The 19,922-nt window shown below is 45.1% G+C and overlaps 1 protein-coding gene across 2 annotated transcripts; it reads left to right on the forward strand.

Annotated features, from left to right (window-relative positions):
* The first annotated feature begins 823 nt into the window (after window positions 1-823).
* Window positions 824-17,463, forward strand: TEF (TEF transcription factor, PAR bZIP family member). Of its 2 annotated transcripts, none has more exons than XM_013947970.2 (5): window positions 824-1,045; window positions 12,201-12,527; window positions 14,034-14,254; window positions 14,916-15,127; window positions 17,033-17,463. In XM_013947970.2, the coding sequence occupies exons 1-5, from the start codon at window positions 943-945 to the stop codon at window positions 17,052-17,054; spliced, it is 885 nt and encodes a 294-aa protein (XP_013803424.1). In that variant the 5' UTR covers window positions 824-942; the 3' UTR covers window positions 17,055-17,463. The 2 variants fall into 2 exon arrangements, with proteins under 2 accessions (XP_013803424.1, XP_067166689.1); XM_067310588.1 differs by lacking the exon at window positions 824-1,045 and adding an exon at window positions 5,908-6,231.
* The last annotated feature ends 2,459 nt before the right edge of the window (window positions 17,464-19,922 follow it).

Here is a 19,922-nt window from a genome sequence, read left to right on the forward strand (position 1 = left end):
TCCCAAGCCAGAGCCCTACAACAAACCAGATGAAAGATCGGACCTTTATCCTCCTGTCTCCAGATCACCCCTCCAACCTAAAAAGCTTTACTAACAGGAGGACTTTTGCATGCTCAAGACCTTACTTAACCAGGCTGTTTTCAGAGTATTTGCAGGGCACATGAACTCACTTGCATTAAATCACTGCTTGGGGAGGAGACTGCTAGATTTCTGATATAACTTTGTGTCACTTCTGAAGAGAAATTCTGCATTTTGGGGACAATGCAAACTTAATGAGAAAGATGCCTTACGTTGTTATCAGTATTCACTTAGGAGAGACAGACAATAAGTCTCATACCATATACAACAATAGTCACTATCTGCATCTCAGAGAGCTGAAAAGTTAGCAGGCAGATGCAAACAACATCTGTACATCTCCATGGGACAGTCTGTGCAGCTCAGAGCTCCTCTTCTCAGAGCCTCCTGAGAGCCCTTCAGAGGATCCGCTTGCTGTCATGTTTGCAGCTGATGTGCGTACCCCTGACTGTGTGTGTGCTTTTTCTTTTCACAGCATGTATATTTGTTATAACACCTTGGGAAGGAAAAGGGTGCTGCCTTTGCAAAGTTAGATAACTGGCCCAGTTCTTTGCAGCCGGATTGGTTGTGAGAGGCCCTGTAAAACCATGCTGGCCAGCAGCCCGGCCCAGCCCTGCTAGGCTGCGAGCTATTTCCACAATTGGCCACTTCAGAGTGGGAGCGGGGGAGGTGAAGACAGCTGGGCAAACTGCATCTCCACCAGGCTGCTTCCCTTCCTCCTCGGTTTTTCTCAGCTGGAGTTGTTTGGCAAGCCTGCTCCAGGCGCCTCCGAACCCCTCTCGCAACTCCCAGGAAAGCGGGTTGTGACGTCGGCAGCCAGGCACCTGGTCCTCCCTTAGCGTTACTAGTGTAGTCCCGGGACAGGCCATGTCAAGCTGCAACAGCTCTGGGGGCCCCGCTGCCCTGGATTTTCCCGAAGTCCTGAAGTCCCTGCTGGAGTACTCCTTACCCTGGACCAACAAAATGCCAGGTAGGATTGAAGTAACACATGCCTGTTTTTTTTTTCTCCTTCCCCTCCTTAAATAGCAAGGCGGGAAGGGGGTAGAAGTGCTTGTCTGCTGCAAGCCTTTCGAGGGTGTGCTTCCTCCAAGAGTCCAAGACAGATGGGGAGTTCTGGCACTGAGCATGTTGTGCAGCTAGGAGGAAAAAAGGCAGCAGTGGACTGATTACAAAATCAGTCAGGAGTGCTGAGCTCCTGATCCTTTTAATCTCTGTGCTCAGCTACTTCTTGGAAACCCTCAAAGCTTTGTGCACAGAGGTTTGGGCACAAATCTCTGTGCTCATGTAGCAGTGACTTTCAGGATTCCCAACCAGGTTGTCCCTTGGTTAATAACTTCTGATCTTCTAGACGTTGCCACTCCCTAGATGTGGACTGTCAAGGGAATCTGGCCCATGTGGGCAAGGTGATTCTGCGCAAGCTTTGTGTTTGATGCTCCAGTTGCTAATCAGTGGAAAGCTGGGGTAGGGAACAAAATGAATGTCGTGGGTTTTTTGCAAGAGCACTTCTGTCTTCCTAGGCTTTCCTGCTCTCTGTGCAGTGTTGTGGAAAACAAATGGAAATGACCTAGGAGATTATTTAGTCTGGGCTTCTGCTGTGCCTCGGCAGTGTTGGGCACATCTCTCTTGCTGGATATGCCCCAAGTGCCCCTCATGTAACCTAGGGACTCTCTTGCTTTTGCATGGGATGCCACATGCCCCTCTCAGACTGCTTTTTGGTTGCTGTGTTTTAATGTTTGTTGCTGAGTGCTGAGGAGGTGTGTGGGAACACCTTGGCACAACAAGCTCATGTCTAGGCATGAGTGAGTCAAACTCACAGAAACGAATGTGCACTGAGTCGCTGTTCTGTAGGGAATTGCTACCAGGACACACAGACAGCTCTGCAGTCTCACAGGGCAGTGTGACCAGGAGGTGGGAGCAGAAAAGCCAGCCACACGATGAAGAGGGATCCCTGCTTTTGCCCTGGGGTTGACAGTAGAGAAGGATGCTGCTGTGACAGTAAAGTATTTATGGCAGGAAAGGCAGCTGCCTAGACTCAGTGAAATACAGCAAGCCCTGTGGCACTGGCATGGCTCCCTATGGGAAAAGGGTTATTAGGACATGGGGAGATTCCTATACCTCCTAAGGGGCTCATTTTGTCACATTGCTCTGCTGTTACCTATGAGTTGGCTCTCTTCTTTGCTGAGACTTTGCACATTAATTGGGTTGTTTACATATCATATGGCATGAAGCTGGGTGTCTGGACCAGGGCATGTTTTCAGAGCTGACTGATGCCCAGGTGGAAAGTTGACCTGGCTGGAAGGAAGCAGTAATGACCAAGGGAGGCTCACATGGTGCAGAGCCTTGCTGTGCCTAAGCAGAAGTTAGGCTGGCTCTCCTAGATCTCTGGTCTTCAGAGCCAAGTGGATTGAATTAATCCAAGGGAGGAACATTGGCAAGATTTATCTGTTTGGCAGTGAGTTGGAGTGTGTATGTTGGGGGGGGGGGGAAGGGTGTCAGGGAAATCAATGGTTTGCAGAGGGAATAATTTAGTCCTAACTGAATGTGGCTTATTTGGCAGCTTTCTTCCTCAGCCCCAGGACCACCCTGCCTCTCGGCCCTACCTCCTGTAACTCTTAGAAATGTCTTTATTATACTGCTTGCCTCCCAGGGCCAGTGCTCCCGTCACAATGCCTTCCCACAGAGCTCAATTCCTTCTTTCTAGGTCTTCATACCTACACATTAGCCTCCTGGATTTGCTGGGTCTGTGGTCTCCATCTGACACACATTCTTCTATCCAAAAAAGCCTCCCAGTGAGGCTAGCTGTATGTGTCCCCCCGTGCCTAGGGCTGAGCTGCTTCTTGCTTGGCTCCCTGCTGCATCAGAGCTGGGCTGTTCAGCATCATCTGGCCCTGACAAAACTCCCAGCAATAACAGCCAAAGTCACTGCATTCCTCTCCTCACATCTCATTGTCTTCCTCTCCTTCTCACCCCCAGAACAAAATAAAAAGTGTACAAGTCTTAGGCAAATTCCAACTCAATCAAGAAGGTACAACTGATGACGCAATGTCCACTTTGTGCTGGCAGTGACTTGAATACTTAATCCCTGGAGGCAACAAGGAAGAGCTCTCAGAGTAACCTCCCTCCTTGCTGGCAGGGCAGAGCTGTTGCCCGGGCAGGGTGCTGTGAGAGGCAAACCACAGGAATGCTCCCCAGGATCTCCCGCCTTTGAGCCGAGCAACTAACGCTGTACAAGTTAAACCATCTCCAGGCAGTCACATCGCAGTGATGGTGCAAAGTGAATCCTGATGTTCAGCACCATTGAGTGGAAACGTGCAGGAGAAAGGGGAGGGAAAAGCCCTGGAGGTGAAGGTTGCTGAGTGGGTGTAATAACCTCCATTCATATAGACATTCACCAGCAAAGTAGTTGCCATTTAGATCTGCGATGTGGGGGAAGCACACGCAGTGTGTTCCTTGAAGGAGCTATGTACAGTACTGAGACACAGTGTCATCCCCGGGGGCTTCCAGCATTGACAACAATGGAACAAAGCAACCATGAGAGCTGCAACTGAATGGGAAGCCTGCAGCCAGCCCCACTTTGGCAAAATCCCCTCTCCCTGTTCCTAGAAGCTGCTCCTTCTCAGCTTCAGTAGGTTGTGTTCTCTTGTTAGCATTTAGGACTAGCTGTTTTCTCTATAAAAATTTCACTATGAATCAGTTGCCCCTTGTTGAGCTATGTGTGCTGCCTCTGCCATGTGTGGTCTGACATCTGTGTTTCATTGCCCCATGTGAAATGGCATCTCTGTTTCACGTATATGCCTATTTCTTCTGCCAGCTGAGCTAGGCAAGACAGATGGAGCCCACGGAGGGCAAGTAGCAGCCAGAAGCATGACCTGCTCTGTGTGCTTCTTGCAGCTGGGTTTATCAAATTAAGCCCCTTGCAATGATACATTGACCCAGGCTGTTCCAACTTCCTGGACAGCATCCTATTTTAACAAGGTGGCCATTTCCAGCTCAATGGCAGGCAGAATATGCACAGGAGTTGTGTCTCCAGTTCCACCCCTGTCCACACATGGCAGCAGCTTCTGCCTCCCAGGCTACATGGGAGAATGAGTAGTTGGCTGTTAGTGAGTGTGCATTCCCTGAACAGCTTCCCTGCCCACCCTGAAGGAAAAGGAGGTGGTTGGATGAGGGCATGCACTGGGCCACACTGTAATAAAACAAGGGGGAAAGCACCTGCCACATGTGACTTCCAATCCATTCCTTTTCCCGGGGTGTGCAGGGAGGAATTCAGATCTGATTTTGTGTCATGACAGACCACTAGTGTTTATTAGCAAGGGTCAGGTCAAATTGTGCCACGCAACTGAGATGAAATGTCTGAGGTATTTTGGGAGTCTTGTTGAGGGAGGTTTGTGGAGGGACAGCTGAAACAAGCAAATGTTTAACTGAGCATCTACCCTGGAGGAAGAGGTGCCTGAGCATAGAAAACTCTCCCCAGTGGACTGCACACATGGCTTCTCTGGGTGAAGATGGGGTTATCCCAGTTAGGTTGTGCACCCTTTCCTTTCACTGCTTGCAATGCTATGCAGTAGGATCTCTGGGGCCAGCCCTTCTGCGGCAAGAGGCAACTGCTGATGGGAAAAGCCTGTGGTTGCAGCGTCTGTCACTTCTGTGAGCTTGTTCATTCTGCAGGAGAACCTCCTTACTATCTGCCTGCGCTCTTGGGGATGAATTTGGCAAAATGTACTCCCTTTTTGTGTTCAGAAGCATAAATCCCAGCACAGCATCCCTGTCACTGGAACAGGGGGATACTTGGGGAATCAGAAGGAACAGTGCTGAGGACTTGCGTGCCCCAGATTCACATGAGCACAGGAACTCAAAACGACCCTCTGTGCACAGCACGGGGATCCCCATATCTTGAGCAGCCCAGCCACGTCAGCCCTCCAGCCTGAATCCTGGCCATCCTCCCCTCGAGTCACAGGCTGGGAGCAGCCGCAGTGAAGTTTCTCCCCTCTCGCTGCTAACGTTATATAGGGCACACAGCTGCTGCTGGCGCGATGTAGGACAGAGGAAGATTAAATCCAGGTCATGTGGGAGAGGTGATCTCTGGATCCAAATAAGGATATTTTAAAATCAGCTGAAGCGCTGACCCCGGCTGCGGAGCGGCGGGCGCTCCCGCCCCAACGCGTGCTGCCACCAACGGCCGCGGCGATTACGCAACCGCCGTAACGGCGGCCCCACCGGCGCCGGCGGCCGTGGCGGCCGAGCCCAACGGGAGGCGGGAAGAGCTGGGGCTGAGACGGGGCTCATAAACGCCGCACGGCACCGGTTGCCGCCGCCTAAGCAGAGTCCCGGTATCCTCACGCGGCCCCTCGGCCAGCCGGGGTGGGGGAGGGGCAGGAGCGCCCGCTCGCGCAGGCGCAGAGGCGGAGCGGCCTGTAGCCCTGCCCCCCTCCCCCTCCAGGGAGGCGAGACTCGTGCGCGAGCGGGCGCGCGCGCCGCGGCAGGCGCTGCTCCTCCGCCGCCCACGCGCGGGCTCGACTCCCCACCCCGCCCCCCGCGGCCCTCCATGAGAGGGAGCAGCTGGCAGTGACGCAGCGCCCCGGAGGAGGTGCGGAGCGGGCGGGGTCTCGCCATGCTAATGAGCCGCCGGAGCCTGCCCCTGCACGTGCCCCGGCGGGCGAGGGGCGCGTGCCCGCGCGGGCCGCGGAGGGGAGGGGAGGGCGGGGCTGGCCCGCCCGGGACCGCCCTTCGCGAGGCGCGAGCCAATCCGAGGGGCGGGGAGGGCGGGGCGAGGCGAGGCGATTTGGACGGGGCGGGCGCTCGCGCTCATGAATAGTGAAAGAGCCGAAGAGCGTCAGCTGGGCGCGCATGCGCTATCGCCCTCTCGGGCGCTGTCTTCTCGGGCTCGTCGGTGTAGACGAGTCCCTGGGAGCTGTCGCAGCCTCGCGCCGCAGCCGTGGACGACCGTTGACAGACGTTCAGCCGCCCGCCAGCTTGCGGGGAGTATGCCCGGCCGCGCCGCGCACCAGGAGGCGGCGGCGGCGGGAGGAACAGAGCCCACTGCAGCCGGGGGGAGCGCGGGGGCCGCCGCGCAGCAGGAGCAGCGGGGCCTGGCGGGAACCTTCCCGCTGGTGCTGAAGAAACTGATGGAGAACCCGCCGCGGGACGCGCGCCTGGGTGAGAGCGGGAGCGCGCGCGGGGCCGGCGGGATCGTGCGACACCCTCTTTCCCTCCCCCCCTTTCTCCCCGCCTCCCTGCCGTCTTCCCCGCCCCGTGCTTCGGAGGGCGGGACCGCCGGGTCACGGTGGGACTGGCTCGGGGGGGGGGGACACCCACGGGAGAGGCCTGCGGGCCGAGCGCGCGCCGCGCGGGCGCCCGGGGAGCGCGCGGGCCCGACCCACGCGCGTGCTGCCACCGGCCCGGGCGTGCCCGGTACAGCCTGTACGCCCTGGCCTAGCGCCCTTCCCGGCGTGCCTTAAGCCTCCCCCGTTCTGCGCGCCAGCATCCGTTCTCTCTGCCGCCCCCCGCGCAAGCATCTGTGCGAAGGTGCCGGCGGCACGAGCTTCCAGCCCGCTGGGAAGGGCTCGTCCTCCCGGGCCGCGCGGCCACCAGCCCTGCTGCGCTCCGGCCTGTCCGGCTGGGGCGGGCCGCACCGGCTTGCCTTTTCGGAGGCGCAGAGCAGCAGTGGCTGCCCCCCGCGGCAGGATCTCTCCTCAACTGGCCAATGCCACCGAAGAATTAAAGTGCCGCGATTTGCCTTTCAGGTGTCTGCTTTGCACAAAGTATGCCTCAGATATGAGGACTAGGTAGAATTCACAATCTGGCACTCTTATTTTATTCACTTAGCTGTCTGGTGGCTTCCTTACTTTGGGACATACAGTAATAGTCAGGGGCAGCATTGGAAAGGTTTCTGGTCTTCCTTGGCCTCAATTGCTGAAAAGTTGTATGACAACGTGCCTAAAATGCAAATCTCTTCCCTTCAGATTAGGTTTGGTGATAATCCATGAGGGTGTAACTGATGATCTGCACATGCAATCCTGTATGGGCTGGAGCGCGTGTGCTCGCTCGCTCGCTCTCTCTCTCCCCCTCTCACCGATTATGCAGGTGACAGTTGTGTAAATAAACAGTGCTGGTGTTTATAGTCTTCATTCCCAATGGCACACTGATTTTTTTTTTTCACCTGACAGTAGTTTTGCATTTCTGAATATCAATTTGATCTTGAGTGAGCTTGAGGTTTATCTTCATTGCTGTAATGCCGTGTGCTGGTTTGTAATACAAATGAATCCTTACATCTAGGTATTTTGAGACTGACAATTGTTTTTGGAACATCAGACTGTATCCAGGGTAGACAACAGTTCAGGGTTAGCAAGATTGTTCCTAACTAAGATCCTTTTATTTTGTATGTCTGACATTACACAATACTTTGTTGATGTATCCATCTTGTGATTCTGCCAAACGCTTTTTCCTCCTTTCTATTCAAAAAATTCTCAGCCTCTAATAAAGGTTTTGATTACGTTGCTATGGTACAGGATGGTGTGATAGATAGAATCTTGAATCTCCAGTGTTATGAGAGTTCTTAAGATATTTTCTTCACCAAATCATTTTTAAACGACAGTGCTAGTGGCAGTGCTACCAGGAACAATTTAAGTAAGTATGTGAAATTATAATGGTAGCTGAATGGGATATGGAGGCTTTATTTTAGGGGTGGTGTTTCTGTTGCCCACACCTGTGTGATTTAGTATGTGGAGATGTAGAATTTTTAAGATTAATATGAGCTTGCGATCTTGCATTGTTATCAAATTAGAAACTTTTGATGTTCTTGCTTTCACTAGATGACCCTGTTCCTGCTTGGGAAAGTACTCAATATTCTAACACTTGATAGTGAGTCCATTGAATCTTGATTACTCCTCTCCATTCATGCTGCAATCAAGTTCAAATTGCTATCATTCTTAAAACTATCCATGGTCTTCCTTAGCCCATCTCATACTGTTTCATTTCACACTGTGCAACTTATTGTTTTCTGTTTATTTTGACATCTGTGGCTTTTTTTTGTTTGCATATTTGCAAAACAAAAAAAAGACAAACGGTGAAACCTGTGTTAACAGGTAGTTAATGTCACAAAAGACCTCTCAGTAGAACTATGACTGTGCTAACTTCAAATGATCTTTGCTGTATCTTCTGCGCCTTTGCATTCTACAGACAGAACCAAAGTGTTAGAGATGCACTAATTCACTTAATACAGTGGTGTGTTTTCAGCAGACTTTCTGAGAAAGGGCCATATGCCTTTTGTCTGGTTTGCCTGTTGACAAAATATAATTTCCTGCATTATTCTGAGAGAAAGAGTATCGGCTAGCTGCAGTGTCCATTTATAGTCTCCACCATGGGTTTTGCGACTGCCTTAGGTAATTTGATTACCCATAAGCAAGCAGGTTTTCTAATCCTTCAGAGCAATGGAGGAAGACATCCAGTCCCAACTGAATGCCATCATCTTGAATACCCTGCCTTATACCAAGTATATCTGACCAGCCTTGCAGTAAACTATTGCTATGGACATTATATGTATTGAAAAAAATAAAAAAAATAAAGACACCTTCGATGAGGTAAGGGAAGGGAATTAATATTCTGGAGCAGGAGTATAGGTCTGTCCTATCAGTAATAAGCTACTGCATGCTCTCCAATCTAAGGCATGTCCTAATCGCCAGTTGCATGCTACTGTGGCAGGAGGAGCACCTCAGCAAACATCACAGTAATGGGCATCAGGAATTCATAACCCTATAACCTATTTTGTTCCACTGCCAAAAGTTGCACTGAAGACATATGGAAAAATCAGCCTTAGTCTGCATAGTGTTTTTAATATAGTATTATCGTGTGTGTGTGTGTGTGTGTCTGATGAAGAAGAGGAGGAATTTTGTCAACTATTTCTTCTGGGCTGGATACCACTTGAATGGCCTAAATATCTGTTTTTCCTTGGGAGAAAAACCAGCAGGGTGTAGAATAAAACTCTTTCCAGGTTGTTGCTTTTGTCTAAAACTCCAGTATTTTCCAGCCTTTCATGAACTGGAATGCTCAGTTGTTGTTGTCTAAATTATTTAGCATAGACTGCTGATCTCTCTGTTAATAGCAGATGTATGGACTAGTTAACAGGCCACAGTAGCAGAATGAGGGGACTAAATCAGACATGAGCTATCAGCTACAGAAGTACAGTCCAGATTTATCAGGGTGACCTTGAATCACTGCAAATGGAACCTCTTAGGATACTGCAGCTCTGTCAGGTAATACCTGTTTACCCTATAAATATCTTGAGAGAATTAATGTTTCAGGTCCCTGTGCTGGGGCAGGCGGAAGCTCCCCCTCAAGATGCAAGAAGTTAATTAATGTTTCATTAGATATTGTGCACCCAGCAGGATGTTGTGCAGCAGGAATAAAGATAAAATGAATTGAAAGAAAGCCAGTGGGAAAATGTCAATGTAAAAATGATTGTACAACAGTTTTATCTTTATATGTGCCGTATTTGAAATACATGGGCACTCAATATGCCTGTTAACTCTTGCTATTTTAATCTGTTTCAGATATTGCTGTTAGAAGTGAGGGGGGAGAGAGAGACAGCATAGCTAAACAAAGACAATGTTGGGGGCCCAGTGTTTGTCCGGTTCTCAACATATAGTAAAAGGAAAAAAAATTCAGATGATCTTCTCACAGGAAGAAAGGATCTAACCTGGTGTGAGCCAGGGAAGACAGCAAGAGGAAGTTGGAAAGACCACAGTCTTTTGGGGTTACTGAAGTACAGTGGGATGATGGTGCACATCTAAAAGGCATTAAAAGATTTGAGAAGAGACAGACCTGTCAACAATATAGTCTTTGGGCATCTATCTTCTGAAAAATATTCTTAAGCTTTGTATTTAGTCCACTAACTGTTAAGGTTTCCTTTCTCCTCTGTTGTCTGAGGTGTTGCATTAGATGCTGCAAAACAAAAGCACTGTTGTCTTGTGTTAAAACTGGCATAGTTTATAATGGAATACTGTTGTTTTTAAGACTAAAGTATGTTTTTTTTTCTTTTAATTAATAGGCATTTTGAGTCAACATTCACAAGATGTTTTCTCTACCACATTGATCAAAATAAAGTGATTTACAAAGTCATTATTGTCCCTGTGTTTGTCTTGCTGTTGTCTTTATTAGGTTACTGTCCACAATTGCCAGTCAGAATCTGGGTTCCGTTATGCTGGGCACTATGCAAACTGTATGCTCCTTAAAGTTTGATATAAAATGGCAGTTCCAGTTTGGTGGGATGTGCTTCACTAGTAAGTGACATCATGGTGCAGAGCAGGAAGAAAACTTAGGCTGTGCATTTACTGGCTTCGGTGAGGAGCTGTTTGAGAAACAGTAATTGGATCATGCCTGTTAGCCTGCACATCTTGCAGTCACTGACCAAGGAAATGGTAGGAGAGTTAGTGGAAAGGAGTTCATAACAAAGATAGAAGTTGGGAGGTTGGAGTGTAGAGGCAGCAATGGGAGGTGGCAAGGGGAAAAGCCCAAAGCTGCAAGATGTTGTCAATAGCAAAGCTCAGGTCCAGGACCCTCTGATCGAATTTAACGTGCTCTTTAGGTACTCACTGTTAGTCCCAAGTCTGTGGCTGGTAAGTATTTTTTCAGCTGTTCATTTTGAAATCTGTATCTTCTTTGGTTGTAAAATGTTCAGAGTATGGTAGATTGAAATGATATAGAACGGAAAGCTATACAAAGTAAATTATGCTTTTCTGTTCTTTAAACCATAAAAAGCTCATTCTGCCTCAGTTCTATACCTGCTAAGGCAGCAGTTGAAGGAATGCTGGTTTTATCAGAATAGGGTTTATATAAGTAGGCTTTTCTGATTTACAGCAGAATTTAAAACTCCCTATAAAGTAAAGTACTCTTTTAAATGTACGATAGCCACTCTAGAATATCCTAATGCCTGAAGTTTGTGCATTTTATTGGGTTGACCTGTGTGAATATTGGAGATCGTAACTGGTCCAGTATACGTCTCTGGACTCCTCCTTCTGTTGAACTAAATGTTTGTCTGCTTCCACAGTAAGACCCAATTTGCCACTGATTAGAGTTCAACTGGTGGCCTTTCCTTTTGATGGCAGTGCTGGCTCAAGTAGTCCCAGCCCCCTGCTTCTGCAGTGCATCCTTGGCTGTGCTGGTAAAACTGCATGGTTACGTACAGAACTGGATTGGGAAACTGACTTGGATTTTTTTCTTTTTTTTTTTCATCTTATTGCCTAAATTAAAGAATTATTCTCTAACTTGAATTTTCTGCTGGGATTCTGTTCCAGACAATTGTTAAGATTCAGTAACTATGGCAAGCATAAAGACTGCCGTTTTTCTATAATGCATGACCTGCAGCATAGTAAATGGAGAAAATTTCATCCGTCTTTTGGGGCTCTGGGGTGTTAAAATGTTCCTTTAAAAGCTCATCTTCCACTACCTTATTAGACAGCTCCCCAAAGAGTGAAAATTGTATATAGGGATTCTGAGCTATCTACAATGAAGAGCATTTGAAGCTATTACTTTGTGTGAACATGCTGAGTCACTTTAGAAAGAAATGCTTCTAAAATACTGAGCAATAGTGGTTCAGGTCTTCTGATGTTATGTGGGCCTTCTGACTAAATTTCAAATCCAATCTGAAAACCCGTATTCCTTTCTTGTTTGTACTGAAATATTTCTCTGTACATCCTTTCTCTTGTACCTAGAATAAAGTACACTGCTTCCTCAGTGTTTTCTTAATGGCTTCCACTGTAATCCTACTTATCCACAGTCACTTTCCCTGTCTTCCAGGATGAGTCTGTGGAAAAAGAGGCTAATTTGCAGTGCCTAGTTGTTAATAAGCTAGCTGCAATATTATGTCACTCCTTGGTAAGTTATCGCAGCAAAGATACTAATCTCCAAGGCTACTCAAATGTCTGTGGTCTAGCTGTCACAGGGAGACAGAACACTCAGGACTGAGTTACATATGAATGCTGCCTTTAATGTTTGTTTCCTCAGACCATGTCATGAGGCAAAAAAAAAAAAAAGCTTACTAAATTTCCTTTCATGAGATCTTTGTTAATTCTTAAACTTTGAGTCTTTCCTGTGCTGCAGCTTGTACAGTGACCACTTGTATCTTACAGATAAAGAGAAAGAGAAGATAAAACTTGAGGAAGATGAAGCAGCAGCTGCCAGCACTATGGCAGTCTCAGCTTCCCTTATGCCACCCATTTGGGACAAAACTATTCCTTATGATGGAGAGTCTTTCCACCTGGAGTACATGGATCTTGATGAGTTCCTTCTGGAGAATGGAATTCCTTCCAGCCCTACTCACCTGGATTTGAACCAGAATCCACTCTTGCCTGTGGCTGAGCTGGAAGGAAAGGAGTCTGCCAGTGCTTCCACTGGTTCACCTGCATCATCATCATCTACTGCAGTTTACCAGCAATCTGAAGCGGCCTCCAGCACAGGTAGATGGAACAGTTTGGGGCTCTGTGAGGGATTTTTCTTGTATCAAAAGGCCCCTCCTCAGACTGAAGAGGGGACATGTTAACATATCCATGTTAGCTGTTGCAGGTTAAACAGCACAAACATACTTGGTTTAGAGCCTTAGTCCACGTGTCAGTTCATGAAGATGCTGCCTCTCCCTGTCTCTCAAAAATGAGTTGGTGTCCCTGAGTGTGCAGTTTTTCTCCTTTGAAAGCAGAAGAGCTGAAACACCAACAGCTGCTTTCTTGTGATTGCCAATCTAGTGAGAAGCTGGATGTGTGGAGAACATAGTTTCTCAGATTATAGGTTATTTTACAACAGGTTTGATAGTTTGTGATAGGTCATTCACTCTACCTTGGTGGTTCAGTCTGCTTGGGTAAACTTATGCCCACTTAATGTACCTCAAATAACAATGCTTGACAGAAAAATAATGAAGCAGTCTTTCCTTGCTAGCTTGTGAAATGTGATGTGTCTTTTGGAAGAGGTTTGTTTATGGTGCAGTTTGATGTTTTGTGGCGCTTTGAAGTGGGTATGGTGGAAATGAGAAAAACAAAACTGTGTAGTTAAATGGTGCTAGGAAACTTCTGATCTTCATGAGAAGTATGGAGATCTTCTCTATGGAAGAATTTAGCAGCTCAGTTTGCTCAAGATTTGAATCCTAACCATGATAGCCACTAAATTTACACAGTGCTATTTTTATGAACAGACTTTATGGAAAGCATTTTTCTTGGTGACTCTTCCTCTGAATCTGAGAGAGAAACAAGGTGTGGCTTTTTTCCCCATTTTTTTATTTTTAGCCAGTAATGTATGAAAAGATTTGTTCATTGGTCTCTTCAGATTGCACCGACATTTGCAATCCATCTGTATGAAGTCTGTAATCAAGCTATATAAATATGGCCACAGTATAGTTCTTGTCTCCAGTATCCTGAAAGTTCCTGTGAAAGCCATCTATCAGCGTCAGGCCATTGTTGGGACACTTCTGTCTCCACATAGCAACAAAGAGAATACTATTGCATTTGTAGAAAACCTATGTTCTTTTTAGTTCTTTATTTGGAAATACTATCTTTTCTGACCTTTGAAGGACTAAGGGAATGGGGTCTCCAAGCAGGCTGGTAGGGTAGGGCTTTCTAAGCCACAAAGCTCAGACTGATTAAAGTTTCTTGTTTCATGCTGTTGTGGCAATGGCTTCTAATGTGTGGTTAAGTGTGTAAAGCATGTAGTTTTTGTTGAAGTATTAACTCTGTGCCACACCTATCTATTCATGTCTGTTAGCCTGGCATATATTCCTAGAGCTTGTATTATTATAAATAATAAACTGGACTGAGTAGCTTCTCTCTGTAATAGAAGTTGTACGGTGTTCTATCCAGTACCGAGCACACCTTAGGGAAATAATACTGTAGGACAATCAATAGAGGTACACACGTTGGCTTCTGAAATAATTCTCTTCATCCTGCTCAGTATATTATGACTTTTCCTGTTTTTGCTAGAGTCCCCTCCACAAAATGAGAGAAATACTCCCAGCCCCATTGATCCTGACTGCGTAGAAGTTGAGGTGAATTTTAACCCTGACCCTGCTGATTTAGTGCTGTCCAGCGTGCCTGGTGGTGAGCTCTTCAATCCTCGCAAGCACAAGTTTACTGAAGAGGACCTGAAACCACAGCCTATGATTAAAAAGGCCAAGAAGGTTTTTGTCCCAGATGAGCAAAAGGTAACAGATTTATTACTGCAGATTTCTTTAGGTCCTCATCAAAGCTTTTGACTCTTTGCTCAAACATTTTAACATACAAAGCTAATGTGCCATACCTACATGATTGGGCAAAAGCACTGCCAAAACAGAAGTAGCGAGTCACTTGGTGTTCTTGCTGTTTTGTTGGTTCGGCATCATGAGCTAATTACTGGGCAGGAGCAACTTACAATGTTATACATGGAAATTAGAAGAACTATCAAGTCACATCCTCATTCACTGCATTTTTGAAGACCAGTGTATGCATTTGGCCAGCATTCTGTCTGATCCAGTTTTAAGCAGCCCAGACAACAGACCAGATTGCTTTCCATGGAAGTTGATTCCTGAATTGAAGCGAAGTAAAGAGAGCATTTCAGTTGGACAGCTTCTTAGTAGCCAAGTCTTTTAATCTCCCTAGTTTTAGCCATGCCCTCAGTTCATCCTGAAAAAAGCCTCACATAAGGATGAAATCTTACAGTACTATGTAACCTATATTCTAGTGTCTGAGCCTTGAAACCCAAAGATGATGATTCTTCAGTATAGCAGTTAGTGTGACTACCATTATACAATTAAAAGGTGTCTATTTGATATAAAACGCCAGATTGACAGACTGGCATCTCTTTTTCTTTTTCCTTTTTCCCTATAGGATGAAAAATATTGGACAAGGCGAAAGAAGAACAATGTGGCAGCAAAGCGTTCCCGTGATGCTCGGCGATTAAAGGAGAATCAAATCACAATTAGGGCAGCCTTCCTCGAGAAAGAGAATACGGCCCTGAGGACGGAGGTTGCAGAGCTGCGCAAGGAAGTGGGGCGATGCAAGAACATTGTTTCTAAATACGAGACCAGATACGGACCCTTGTAAGCACACCCCTTTTCCTTGTTAGGGCTTCTTGTTTTAGCCTCTTAGACTTCTCTGCCTTCTGTAGAGACTCCCAGAAATAAAGTTTGTGGAGGCTTTGCTATTTTTGCATCTATACCAAAAAAAAAAAGTTTCTGTTGGCACAACTTGTTCAGGCCCTTTCCTGATCTTGTGTTGCCAAAATTTAAGTGTCATATTTACAGTTTTGTTGTTAACACTGATAGAGCACTTTCTGATGTTATACAAGAGAACAGATTGACCTGTCTGGAGGAATAGAGGTGGATATCTCCTGACTGGACAGGACTCTTGCTTTCTGTTCTAATCTCCATTTTAAGTGGAGAAAGAGCCCAGGACTTTGGTCCTTGTGGGTGTTGGTTGTGGGTGGGGTTTTTTTAATTGATTTTTTTTTTTTCTTCCTTCCTTCCCCCTTTCCCCTGCCCCAGTTGAACTGTAAAACATAACTTTAAGATGTTGCTGGGCAGCATCATGAAATTATTTCCTCTCCTGTTTAGGAGAGGAAATGTGCTTTCTCCTTTCCCAGAGAAGGGCTCTCTGCTACTGTTCAAGAGGAACAGGGGAACCTTTAAGACAGAAAATATTCAGTCTCCTGTAGAAATGGAGGTATTTTTAGGTTAATGAACATGTGTTTATGCAGACCAGAGTCAGTGCATTATTGATAAAATACTGCTTAAACATCTTGGTAGGTTCTAATTCTGGATATCTTCCAGAAACACAGGATAGAGAACAATGGGGATCTCCCACTTTACAGATAGGGACAAAATAATTTGGGGGTTAGGTTGTCTTCCCCCTCTATCCCCTCTCTTTTTTTTTTTCCCTAAGAGGAACTTCCCTATTCTTGAACTGCTGATCGTGCAGCATGTGACACCTAACTGGGAAGTAAGGGAGATGGTTCCATTTAAAAAAAGAAAAAAAAAAAATGTCTGGCTCATTAGGCAGGACCTTGGGGCCCATCTGTTTGGGAATTGCCAATACATTATGGTTTAGAAGGAGGGGTTTTTTTGTTTTAAAGTAACAGATAAACCAGCCACCATCACTTTACTGCACCTTACCTGTTGTGCAAGAGCTTGCGAAGGACTTGTGGTCCTTTGGCTTGTGAATGTGCTAAGGAACAAGCCACACCCATTCTGAACATTAACTGCTTACTCCACTATCTCCCGTGTAGCTGCATATCTCATCTCTCCATGCCTGCTGGTTCTCTCTCCAGCAAGTTTCCTGCTACAAAGTTATCACATAAGACTTGCCCTCTTGTAAGTAATCCATTCTCAGCACCAAACGCTGCTTCAACAGTATGTGGTGTTAAAAGAAAACTGTTCTGTGCGACCTTCTCCATGACCTCCAACTGCAAGAACCAGAAACTTTAATAGAAGTATTTGTTTAGAAGTCATCTTAACAGGGCAAGCATCTTAAGATAGTGGCTATGTTAGAACTCCTAAGCTATGCTTCCTGGACTTGTATTTATATTAGGGAGTAAATGTGGGACAGGTGATGTTTAGGCTAGTTTCCAAATCCCCTATTGAAATCTGAAAAGAAACCCCAGCACTTTTTATATACTTTTTAATATTAAAGGCTTCTTGCCTAGCTTGTCTTTTAAATGCAACATGGAAATTGGAGACCAATTGTATGTTGACTTAAACAAGTGGAGAAACAGGCTTATTCAAAATGTTTAAAGTAAATGTATACTTTGAACTATTTTCCCCTCTCTGTTATGTTCCAATTTGACCAGAGTGGCTCTTCATGCAGTGTTGGTCTAATTTCTTTCAAACATACAAAAGATTGTCACCCTTTCAGCAGGGGTTTTTCTCTCACAGGGTGGTGTGTGGTGGTAATGGTGGGAAGTATGTTATAAATAAATTGTCACACTTAACACTTTGCTTTGTTTAAAGTGACTTATCTGATTCCGAGTGATGCAACTTTAAAGACTTTTAAAAACAAAGAAACTAAAAAGCACACATGAATCGCCAGTCTTCAGAGTGAGCGTGAAATCTATGAGGTGTCCCAACACAAACAGCTGACGATGACCCTGCCTGCCTGCTTGCCTGCAAGTACCCCATCTGAACTACCCAGGGCTGGGCATGATGAAAAGTGCAAAGTCTCCTTAATTCTGTATATGGCTTTCTTATCTGTCTTTCTCACTGTAACTATGAACTACAATAAGCTTGCTTACTGGGGTTTTGTCAAGACACTCAAAGTTCATTTCTCCAAGTCTGTTGACAACCTGTGTGAATAGTGACTCTTCGTTTTGGCACTTGAGTGGAAGAAAATGGGGAGCTTTAAATGGAAGTGGCTCTATGTATTAAGAACTGATATATATATATATATAAAATCTTTTTTTCTTCCCCTGCAGTAAATACTGCAGCTCACTTCTGGTACAGTGTAGCATCTTGTATTGTTAGTGCAGAACCAAAGACACCAGGAGAACAGCAATCTATAAGGTGTAAGACTTTCAGTGCAGGAAAGTACAGCAGATATATTTGAAACAGACTAGAAAGCACCACAGTGTGCCATACAAAGAGCAGTAATAAACTCTTATCAAATGACTCATGTAATAGTAAAACACTTCATTTGCTTTCCTGCCCCCATAGTTATGCAGCTGTAACCTACCTTTTCTTTTTTTCCCCTCTTATGAGGCTTGCTTTCTCCTATGGTATCTGACTGAAACAAGATCTATTCTCCCTTTACTACTCAGCAATCATGAAAAGGGTGTTGGTCTGAGCTGCTGATCCACGTATCTTTTAGCAGTCTGATACAACCAAATGAGTTAATTGCCAAAACAATGATTTAGCTACGATACTACAATTTTCTGTCTCCTCTTGACCACAGGAGAACTGCAGTGGGGAGTGAATACTTTGTTCATTTGTTTTATAAATCTGAAACAGCCAATGATTTTTGGAGTCACTATGGGCTGTTTAAACTATCAAAACCCTTGTGCTGGTGTAGGGGAGCAGACGAAAGCTTGGACAGATTGTGGGGATGCTTGTTGTGTGTAGAATATGGAGGAAGTAGGTGGAAGTTCCTTTGTAAAAAGTCTCATCAGCATGAAGAAAATCTACTTTTATAATGAGGAAGCTTAAGAACTAAATTGATGTGAGAAGAAAGGGTACTTAATTTCCTGGAAAGTAGTATAGGGCCATGCTCATAGTCAAGATGAAGCTTGTCAGACAGGAGTGAAAGATGATCAGTGTATTTTTGCCTGGAGATTAACAAGCAGCATACACTGTGAGAAAAATATTCTTGAAAGCTTTCAGAAGCACAGGTGCCTAAATATGAGGCACAGTTAGTTACCAGCAAAGTTTGACATGCTATCATATTGAACAAGTATTTTAAATTTGCATTTACCTGAGAGATTCTGCCCTTAATTTCATAGTAGAAAGGCAAAGATAAAAAGGAACAAAGAAGCAGATAATGTTTTGAACTTCGAAAAACGACAACAACAAAACTCCAGAATGCATAACCAGTTTTTTCAAAGCATAACCTTTGTAAAGGACATGTACATGAAATGCACTTCTTGACCTCTTTGACCTATTTTTTTGTTTTAATGGACCATGTTGTGAAGTCAAGAAAGTGCTTTTAACTTTTTTTTCTGGTTACAAGAGTGTATTAATGAATATACTTATAATTTGGGACTCTAAAGTTCTGAGATAATCTGTGAGTATCCTATTCAAATAAATAATTTAGCTCCACATTGCTGAAATGTCAGCATATATCACTACCTGTATCAAATATTGCAGATTTGGACTGATATTTTTGGTAGGTACTGTTTTTTGTGGCTTTATTTTGGTGATAAAGGCCTTGCTGTGGATTTTTTTAAAAGATACTGACAGCATGTAAATATAGCAAATTTTCTTCCATTATCATTTCTGATTTTTCAGTTAGCTTGGAATGGCTGTTCTTGAAAGTCATGCTTTCTGTTCAAATAACAAACTTAAAGGGTATTGTAACTGGACAAGGAGTCACTAGTCTTTCATTCGGGTCTTGCTGTCTTACTGCTTTAGGAATATCCTTTAAATACTCAAGTATTGTGTACAGGATTTGTTTTTGCAGTGTGTCATGCTATATCAATAGCAAAATATTTAGTCAGTAAGAATAGTATGTGCAGTTCTATTTGCTTTTTGTATTACATCAAAACTTTATACAATGGGAACTAACAGTGAATGTTTTAGATTTTTCTTTCAGAGAAGACTGTTAGCAAACTCTTGTGCTTCCCTGTAGAACAGTGCAAAGTTGCACATTCTGTGATTCACGTATCTACAGGTTGCAAAACTGGAAAAATCACACTTTAGAGTGAGAGTGTAGTTGGAGGAATCTTTTTGCTAAGAAACAACATCTTCAAAGATAGCTGAGATGGTAGTAACTTTTTAAAGGAATATAGTTTTTGCTGGGCAATACCTATGTGTGCAAAGCTGAATTCCTCTTTTGATATTCGCAGTCTCAGGAAGCTAGGCTTACAACTTCAGAGCTTTCCACTCTTTTCAGAATGATTAACTACTTAATCTTGTTTCTTTGACACAGATAGGATAGTCATCCTAGTAAGTTATAACTTTAATACATTTTCCATAGGGGTCATAAGACCACCAATATTCTTTTAACTGAATTTGAATGTTAAAAGCTGCTGAATTGATACTGTTAGCATCTGAAGCTCTCTAACCATGGAACAAGCTCTGTATAGGCCATAACTGTGCCTAATGCCAATGTACCCCATTCCAGCTGTAAAGGGACCATCTCTAAGGGGTGGGAATAAAGGGAGTTCACCTTTTGGCATCACTGCAGGGATTG

This window comes from Apteryx mantelli, chromosome 1 (assembly GCF_036417845.1).
Source record: "Apteryx mantelli isolate bAptMan1 chromosome 1, bAptMan1.hap1, whole genome shotgun sequence".
Taxonomy (NCBI): Eukaryota; Metazoa; Chordata; class Aves; order Apterygiformes; family Apterygidae; genus Apteryx; species Apteryx mantelli.

Coding starts and splice junctions, on each gene's coding strand:
- TEF (XM_067310588.1), top strand. CDS start 6,060: ATGCCCGGCCGCGCCGCGCACCAGGAGGCGGCGGCGGCGGGAGGAACA. Junction 12,528..14,033: donor TGAAGCGGCCTCCAGCACAG/GTAGATGGAACA, acceptor TGTTTTTGCTAG/AGTCCCCTCCACAAAATGAG. Junction 15,128..17,032: donor GAGACCAGATACGGACCCTT/GTAAGCACACCC, acceptor CTTTGTTTAAAG/TGACTTATCTGATTCCGAGT.